General features: G+C 46.9%; 1 protein-coding gene across 1 annotated transcript in view; it reads right to left on the bottom strand.

Annotated features, from left to right (window-relative positions):
* The window catches only part of CATSPER4 (cation channel sperm associated 4), a 19,124-nt gene that overhangs the window by 731 nt on the left and 8,672 nt on the right, over positions 1–9,721 (bottom strand). The window contains exons 5-10 of the mRNA XM_007935883.1: positions 4,629–4,726; positions 4,341–4,461; positions 4,005–4,138; positions 2,228–2,402; positions 1,030–1,238; positions 527–686 (exon numbers count right to left, since the gene is read on the bottom strand). Of these exons, the coding sequence (XP_007934074.1) occupies positions 527–686; positions 1,030–1,238; positions 2,228–2,402; positions 4,005–4,138; positions 4,341–4,461; positions 4,629–4,726 (897 nt within the window). The remainder of the gene's footprint in view (positions 1–526; positions 687–1,029; positions 1,239–2,227; positions 2,403–4,004; positions 4,139–4,340; positions 4,462–4,628; positions 4,727–9,721) is intronic.

Below are 9,721 nucleotides of genomic sequence, written 5' to 3'. Positions count from 1 at the left end.
GTCGAGTCGGCCCCGACTCATAGCGGCCCCTCCTTGGGTTGCCGAGGCAGTATCACTACGGAAGTAGATTGCCCAACCTTCCTTCTGAGGAGTGGCTGGTGGGTTTGAATTGCTAGCCTTCTGGTTAGCAGTCAAGTGCCTTAGTAGATTGCCCAATCTTCCTTCTGAGGAGTGGCTAGTGGGTTTGAATCACCAGCCTTCTGGTTAGCAGTCAGATGCCTTAGGCACTATGCCACCAGAGCTCCCAAACCTCCTCTAGATAGGTTCAAACCACCAGCCTTTCAGATAGTTGTTGTTATCCGCAGTCGAGTCGGACCCCACTCATAGTGACCCTTCCTTGGGTTTCCCAGGTGGTATCGCTCCGGAAGTAGACTGCCCAACCTTCCCATACCCTGTTTGTGCATATTGCCCAAAGGCATAGAACCGGATAGGAGTGGGCAGGTCCTCTCAGGGAATAGACTAAGGAGCAGAGGCTGGGCTGGTTGGGGTGGGGGCGGCCTGACTGTGTAGGAACCCCAGGAAGCACCTTTTCCATGTTCATGAGCGCGGTGAGTAAGTCCTGCTGGCGGTCGTGCATGTCTAGAGAGGTCTTGCTCTCCATCTGCAGGTTCAGCGTCATGCCCCTATGCATCATCTCTTCTTCCTGCTCCTGGTTGAAGCGAATAGAGCGAACTTCTTCCACGATCCTGGGGGCAGGGCAGTGAGTGTGTCCTGAGGCTTCCGGGAGTTGGGGTGAAGGGCAGTCCTCTCACCTCTTCCCTGGCATCCGCCCCCCCCCCCCTTGTCCTCCTCCGCAGCCTGGAGAGCGATCCAGGCCCAGCTGTGCCATGTGTGAGATGGGAGAGAATATGGAGGCTGGTTTCCAACTCTTACACCAACAAGTTAGTTGACCCTGGGCAAGTCACTTAATGTCTCTGGGCCCCTGGGTCCACACTGTTAAATGCCGAGGGCATGAGGTCAGAAGACTCTGCAGCTCTGCCCTAGCCCTGACTCACAGGCCTCAGGGATACCCCCCAGTACCGCGCCTACGTGTTGAGCTCATCTCGTATCTTCTTGTACTGCACCAGGTTCTCCTGTATCGCTTCAAGCACCAAACAGAAGTTGTCGCATGTGGTCTCCGAGAGGTTCCACAGGGGACCTCCCACCAGTGGCTCCTGGGGGAAGCCAGACTTCTCCAAGCGGGCGGCTGTACAGTGCACCAGTGCAAGCTCTCTGCACTCGTACTCCTCATCGCCTGCCTGGGGAGAGGGTGGTAGAGTGGAGAGGGAACTCACGGTGCAGGCTTGGCACCCACTCCCCTAGTCCCTTACTGCTTGGATTCCGGAAGGAAGGATCCTAGTCTCTTAAGGACATCAGGGTTCTAATGCCCCTCATTTCAGCCTCAACCAATCTTAGCCTCCCTAGCTTGCTATGGAAGCTGAACCTCAAATACACAAACCCTCTGGTAGCGTAGTCCCTAAGGCATTTGACTGCTAACAGAAGGCTGGCAGTTCAAACCCACCAGCCACTCCTGGGAAGGAAGGTTGGACAATCTACTTCCATAGTGATACCCCCTCCAAAACCCAAGGAAGGGTCATTATGAGTCAGACTTGAGGGCAGTGAGTTTGGTGGTGTTTTGTTTTGTTTTGTTTTTCCCCCACCTTAAAGGGAAAGTCTCACTCCCTTTCAAAACTTAGGTCCTAAATCTGACCCTTGATAAGCCCTGCCCAGCAAACTTCTGAAGTTCTACGTATTTTGTACTCTCAAGCCACAGGCCTCAAATTACTTTGGGAAGTATACCCCCACACACACACAACTTTATGGAATCTCTACCCCTGAATGAGTAAGACTGTAACTAATATTTACTGAGTGCTCACTATGGGTCAAGCACTGTGCGTTAACCCATGTAATCCTAATAGTCTTATGAGGTAAGTACTATTATCATTCCCATTTTACAAGAGAAGAGATTGAGATCTAGACCAATGAATGAAGTCACCCAGCTGTTAAATTTGTGGTTGCCATAGAAACAGGATATCTAGGAAATCCCTATGCATCAGAAACACCAACTGGTGAGTTGGCACTCAAGATGAGGGGGATGCTGCCTCCAGGTCTCAAGCTTGGCTTTCTCCAGGGCCCTGCCCAAACACACTTGCCCTTAAGTGTATAAGCACTGGCACACATTCACATATGCTCAGTCTGGCATTCATACACATTCTCTCCTCCCTCCTGCCCTGCCCATCCCACTCACCTCACTGAAGGCTATTACATGCTGCTGCCCTTGATCTCCACCCTTCATCATTAGTTCCAGGTTGGTAGTCACGACGACAACCAACAAGTTGATGCCAATGAAGGCACCGATGGTGATGAAGATAGCAAAGTAGATGGCGCCCCCGATCTCCACGGCATACTCTCTGTCCTGCATCCTGGAAATGGCAGATAGGGGCTCTGCCATCTCCCTGGACCCTTGAGCCTCAGTTTCCTCAACTGTGAAATGGGGACAGTATCCCAAGGCCTAGTGGGGCTTCTGCCTGCCTCACTGTGGTTGTGCACTACTCCTGATTGTCACAGCAGCTGCTTGTCACTGAGTACCTGCTGTGCTGACAGACAGTAAGCCAGCTCTCAAGCCTTCCCTGAAAGGCAGGGGTTTGGACATCATTACGGGTGGCATAGTGCCTAAGGCTGCTAACCAGAGGCTGGCAGTTCAAACCCACCAGACCTCGAGAGGAAGACTGGGCAATCTACTTCCATAGTGATACCGCCTTGGAAACCCAAGGAGAGGTCTCTACGAGTCGAATCCGAATCCGACTCAAAGGCAGTGATTTTGGTTTTGTTTTTTTTCCTTGAGTTCTTTAGATTTGCTATTCCCATTATGTATTCTTTGAATCACAACCTCCTTTCCTGGCTTGTTTCAGCTGAGAACCACAGTCTACAGCAAGATGACCCTGAAAAAAGACACCGAGCCTTGGAACGACCAAGATAAAGGAGACAGAGCTATCCCTGGTGGACTGAGAGGCCTGAAGGTGCTCACTCCCATACTCTCCCCCCTTGTAAAGTGAATCTCTGCAATCAGCCGTGTCGTTGTTGTTGTTAGGTGCCATAGAGTCATCTCCGACTCATAGCAACCCTATGCACAACAGAACGAAACACTGCCAGGTCCCCTGCCAGCTCCATGATCCTTGCTATACTTGAGCCCATCTCTCAGTCAGGCATGAGGAACCTGGAAAACACTTCTCCTGACCAAGACCGTTTTCCTGTCACTGACGGGAAGTGGAGCTGAGAAGACACAAGACAACTATAATTCATCCCGTGACCGGTAGAAAACATTATCGGCATTCCCCAAATCCCCCCTACCCCTTCATGTCAAATCCCTTTAAAAACCTTAATTTTCCAGCTCAGGGAGACAGACATTTTAGAGAAATGATTCTCATTGTCTCCTTGGGTATCGATACTCAATAAACCCTTTGCTTTCTCTCTTCAACCTGTTGTGATCATTGGCGTTTTGCAACAAGGGGTAAGGACCTTGTTTTCCTACAACAAGGGGATTCACTCCCTACAGTGGACTAGAAAGTAGGACATAGACTTAATAAGCAAAATGACCTTGGGCAGTAGGTCTAAAAATGAATGAAATGAGACTCTAAACAAGAGTCCAGGCAGTTTGGTGGGTTTCACTGTGGGCTGGGACACTGCCTTGTAACCCTGGGCTCAACCATAGACCTGCTGCCCCATCCAAGGCCTAGCTATCTAGCTTTTTAGCATGATGGGAAGAGTTCCCGTGAACAAGCCAAGGGTGGGACTTTGAATGGGTGGGGTGCTTCCAAAAGCTGACCACAAACTTATAGAGCCATCTCGTTTTCCCCCGTAAAGGCCCTGCATCATCTCCAGTTGGGTCATCAGCTTTCCAATACCAAGAGGCCTTATTTCCATTGAGAGCCTTCTCCCTTCCCAATCAGATTCCCTGCCCGTGGTGAGCTCCAGCCCTTCCCTACCAGGCTAGGATGGGGACTGGAAGCTCTACTGTCACTCACTGGAAGTCACTGTAGATGTCTATCCAACCATCCTGGGTGATGCAGATGAAGAGGGTGTAAAGGGCAACTTGTATGTTCCGGAAATGTTTGGGCACCGACGCACCAAAGAGTGTGACCCCAAACACAGAGAACACCTGCAAGGAGACCAATGCCCCCCCCCTTGACTTCACCTGGCCTTGGGGACAGGACACGCCAATGCCATGCAAATGAACATTGCCAAGTAAATTGAGGGGATTCAGACCCACAGGCCTCTCCCCTTCTTTAGACACTCCCACCCAGAACCCAGGGGCCCAGTTCAAGGAAAGGGAGAGGCTGGAGGTGTGGGAGGGTACTGACCAGCATGAAGAAGAGGATGAGAGTCATGATATTCACCATGCCAGGCACTGACTGCGTGATGACATGGATGATCCGGGCCAGGGGCTCCACCACCATGCACACGTGCACCAGACAAAGTGCCCTATGGCAGAGCTTCTCAGGGCTGTACCTCAACCCTTCCCAGACCCTTCCTCCTCACTGCCCCACCACCTGCCCAGAGAGGTAGAGCTGATTCCCAGCTGGTAACAACCCCACCACACTCTCAGTTGCAGACAGGACCACCTCTTCCCTCCAGAGCTCCCAGCTTACCTGAGAGTATAGGTGATAGAGATGACATTAAGTTCTTCAATGAAGAAACCCAGGAGCAAGACAAAGATGATAAGGAAGTTGAGGATGTTCCAGATGTCCTGGGGGGTGGGCCAGCCCCAGCAGGGTCTGTCAGGCCCAGCTTATGGGGGCATCCTGGGTCTGCCCTTTCCATACCCCAAGGATGGGGGGCCGGTGTTCCTTTGGGAGCAGGGCCAGTTGGCTACCATCCACTGCAGTTACTCACTCTCTACCCCCCAAAACATGTCCCTGAATGCACATGCACACTCTATACCATACATGGTTAACAGCCAAGTGCAGGCTCAGAGACACATTGTGAGGTCTACATAACTAATGCTACCTTGGAAGCTGAGCTCCCACCTTGGTTAACATACAGCTGAAATGGCCTTGGCCTATAGCTAAGTGACCCAAGAATGGGTCTGTGTGGCACACACTACAATAAATAATAAAAGGAAAACAAATACTAACAATAACATCAAGGAATACCACTTCAGTAGCCAAAAAGACAAAATAGCTCTCACAGCTTAAGGAAGGGTAACAGGCAAATTGCGGAAGCTCTTTATCAATAAGGCTCTTTGTCAACAATAACTTGTTTATAAAGACGGGGAAAAATAAAGGAAACTCACAGTAAAGAGGGGAATGTGCTAACAAATAGATGCATTTACCCTTTGGCCAATGATCCCATTTCTAGAAATCTGACCTGCAGTTACTGTTGTTAGGTGCCTTAAGTTGACTCTGAGTCATAGTGAACCTGTAGCATAGAACTGCCCCATAGGGGTTTTTCTAGGTTGTAATCTTCATGGGAGCAGATTGCCCTGGAACCTCTGGTTTGAACCGCCAACCTTTCGCTCTTAACCCACAGATACTCTGGTGCAGGTACAAAATGACATTTGTATAAGGTTGAGAACAACTAAAGTGCCCAGCAGTAAGGGACTGGATGAATAAACTACAGTACCTTCATTCAACAGAATACTTTGGAGCTATCAAAAGAAAAACGAGAAAAATCCCCATATAGTGATAAGGAAAGATTCCCAGAATTATTGAGAGTAAAGCAAAGTGCAGAATAATATTCATAGTTGGCTGCCATTCAGAAAGGGAGGACTAAGAATATATACATATTTGATTATGATTAACCCGCTGCCATTTAATCAATTCCAACTTACAGTGATCCTATAGGACAGAGGAGAACTATACCATAGAATTTCCAAGGCTGTAAATCTTTATGGAACCAGACTGCCTCATCTTTCTCCCACAGAGCAGCTGGTTGGTTTGAACTGCCAACATTTTGGTTAGCAGCCCAATGCTTTAACCACTGTTCCACCAGAGCTCCTTTGTTTATGATTGAGAAATTAAATATTGGGAGGATAAACAAGAGACTATTCAGAAACAACTGGATAGCAGAGGGTTTGGTATAGATATAACAATGTTACCTGGACAGGGTACACAACAAAACAACGCAATGCACTACTGTCGAGTCGGGTGCAACTCATAGCAACCTCTCCTTGGGTTTCTGAGGCAGTATAACTATGGAAGTAGATTCCCCAACCTTCCTCCCAGGAGCGGCTGGTGGGTTTGAACCGCCAGCCTTCTGGTTAGCAGTCAAATGCCCTAGGCACTATGCCATCAGAGCTCCCCCTAGACAAGGGTTGTTGTTATGTGCCGTCAAGTAGGACTCAACTCATACCGACCCCTCATTGGGTTTCCAAGGCAGTATCACTATGGAAGTAGATTGCCCCATCTTCCTCCCGAGGAGTGGCTGGTGGGTTTGAACCGCCAGCCTTCTTGTTAGCAGTCAAGTTCCTTAGGCACTATGTTACCAGAGCTCCTTAGACAAGGGTGGTTGTTGTTGTTATGTGCCGTCGCATTGAACCTGACTCATAGCGACCCCTCCTTGGGTTCCCAAGACAGTATCACTATGGAAGTTTGCCCCATCTTCCTTCCGAGGAGTGGCTGGTGGGTAGACAAGGGTAGGGGTATGGAAAATGGGAGGAAGGGGACAGGAGTAGAAGCAAGAATTCTGTGTATACCTTTGAATATAGTGTTGACTCTGGATGTGTATCTGCATTAAATATTCAAAAAGAAAGCAATTTTTAATGGAAAAATGTTTTTTTAAAATAATTTATTAGTATTGTTGAAATATATACAGCAAAGCATACACACTTCAACAATTTCTCCATGTACAATTCGGTGACACTGATTACATTCTTCAAGTTGGACAACCATCTCATCCTTTTCCAAGTTGCTCCTCTCCACTGACACAAACTCCCACCCCCTAAGCTCCCATCTAATCTTTCAAATTAGCTGTAATCAATTTGATCCTATTTAGATAGTTCTTTAAAAAAGAACACAATGTTCAAGAGAGACATTCTTTACTAATTAAGCTAAAGTGTTATTGGGTTTTAAGAAGACTTCAGGGGGGTGAAGGGAAGGGCAATGCACCAAATGTGAGTGATCAACATGGTGGCATTGAGGAAGAGGAAGACATGGAGAGGTGCATGGGAAGTACCGACAACAAAGATGAACCCTTTTGCACAGACAGTACTGTGTTGTCAGTGAACGCAAACATTGATATACGAGTAGATAGATAGGTAGGCAGGCTGAACAATTACGTATGTCTATGCAGGGGGGAGCGTGCCCATGACCATGCATAGGGCTGGCAGATGTTTCTACAAGTGTATTTGTATATTCTGTAAGAATTTCCATGTACATAGAAGAACTGACAAGGGACAAGGTTGTAGTAACTTCTTGGCCACCCAGCTACCTGGAGGAGCAAGTAGTTGGATCTGTGGGCTCGGGACTATGATCGCAGGGGACATCAAGCTCAAATTGGCATACATTAGAGAGATGCAAACCAAAACAATAATGAAATATCATCTGGTCCCAGCACTAGCAGCAAAGTTCAACAAGACAGAAAATAACAAATGCTGGTGAGGACGTGGAGAGATTGGGACTCTCATACACTGCTGGTGGGACTGCAAAATGATACAACCACTGTGGAAAGCAGTATGGTGATTCCTTAAAAAGTTGGAATTAGAAATACCATTTGACCCAGCAATTCCATTACTGGTATATATCCTAAAGAAGGGAGAGCCAGGACAAGAACAGATATATGCATACTCCTTGAAGAGATCCCTCATGGGAGAATAGAAGGGTTGTGTGTGCACAGGGAGACAGCTCAGGGGGCAGGAGTGCATGGGAAGGAAGGACACAGGGAAGAGGTAACTATGGGGAGGAAGTGGGAGGGGAGCTGTTATATTGTGGTAAATTGCAGTCAAGATTATGAGACAAAGTGTATGTGAGCTGCTGTATGGCAAATGAATTTGCTCTGTAAACTTTCACCCAAATCACAATAAAAATTAAAAAAAAAAAAAAAGCTTACTACACAGAAACATTGTTCCACATCCTACTTTGGCGAGTAGTAACTGGGATCTTAAAAGCTTACAAGTGGCCATCTAGACCCAACGATGAGTCTCTCCTTGTCCAGAGCAAAGAAGAACAAAGAAAACCAAAGATGCATAGAAACAATTAGTCCAAGCAACTGGTACACCATGTGATCCTCATCCAATATAACCTCATTCATATAAACTGCTGTGTGGAAGATAGAATATGCTCTGTAAACTTTCACCCAAATCACAATAATTAAAAAAAAAAAAAAAGTGTATGTGAACTGCTGTATGGAAAATGAATTTGCTCTGTAAACTTTCACCCAAATCAGAATTAAAATTAAAGAAGAAGATGATGACTTCAGGGCGTATTTTTGGTTTTAGGTTTATTATTTCAAAGCAACAATTTCAGGGTTCATCCAGTCTCAATGGTTCCAGAAAGTCTGATTTCTATTAAAGTTTGAAAATCCATTCCACATTTTCCCCCTTTTGATCTGGATTTTTCTATAGACTCTTTGATCAAAACATTCAGTAATGGTAACTAGCCACCATCTAGTTCTGATTTCATAGCAAAGGAGGCAGTTAGTTGTTCATGGAGGCAGTTAGCATGCATTCCAGGGAAAACCGATCTTAAATTTATTGGGAAGCACAATAAACACAACCCTTCCTGGTTGCTCACACTCAGAGTCTGCATGTACTCACACAAGGAGACACAAGTCTGCCTGTCTACAGATCCATCCTTTCATTCATTCATCCATATGAAGCTCCAATTACATGCCACTCCCTGAACCAAGTCCTGAGGACACAGGATTCCTGCCCAGTAGACTCTTTTGAGAAAGGTAGATAGACAGTAAGTTTTTATTCCATGTGAGAGAGAAAAAGTACATATTGTAGAAATACAGAGTGGCACCCTACTTAGCTAGAGAGAGACAAGGAAAGCTTCCTGGAAGAGAAAACATCTGAATGAGTCTTAAATTGTAAGTAGGAGTAAAGCAGTAGGAGTGAATAGGTGAGGAGGTAGAAGGGAGTGTGAGCAGATGTGATAAACATAGGGTTCAGCAGGGACAAAGGCATGGAGACGAGAAACGGCAGTGTGTGTGCATGCATTCACGCCCACACAGGCTCGGTGATACAATTGCAAGCAGTTTGGTACAGTGGGACCCACAAAGGTTAGGCTGGGAATGATGAAGACGAGGCTACAAAAGTAAGCAAGGGCCAGAGAATGAAACTTTAAAGCCATAATAAAGCATTTAGAGTTGATCCTATAAGCAATAGGGAGCCACTAGAGTATTTTAAGGATGTTTTGGTTTGTGCCTTAGAAAGATCACTTTGATGGCAGGTGGGGGACATGGGAAACCATAGTACCATCCAATTGAGAGAAAGTAAGAGCCAGGATGGGAGCTCTGGTGGCGTAGTGCCTAAGGCATTTGACTGCTAACCAGAAGGCTGGCAGTTCAAACACCAGCCACTCCTCGTAAGGAAGGTTGGGCAATCTACTTCTATAGTGATATCATCTCAGAAACCCAAGGAAGGGTTGCTATGAGTCAGATCTGACTCAATGGCACATAACAACAACAACAAGAGCCAGGGCAGAGGTAGCAAAGATGTCAAGAAATATTGAGGTGATATACAAGTATGAGACCAGAAGAACTAGATGGTGCCCGGCTACCACTGTCATCCACTTGGAAGGGA

The sequence above is a fragment of the Orycteropus afer genome, unplaced genomic scaffold, assembly GCF_000298275.1.
Source record: "Orycteropus afer afer isolate SDZICR_OR568_19922 unplaced genomic scaffold, OryAfe1.0 scaffold00031, whole genome shotgun sequence".
Lineage (NCBI taxonomy): Eukaryota > Metazoa > Chordata > Mammalia > Tubulidentata > Orycteropodidae > Orycteropus > Orycteropus afer.
This window is presented reverse-complemented; position numbering and strand designations above follow the sequence as displayed.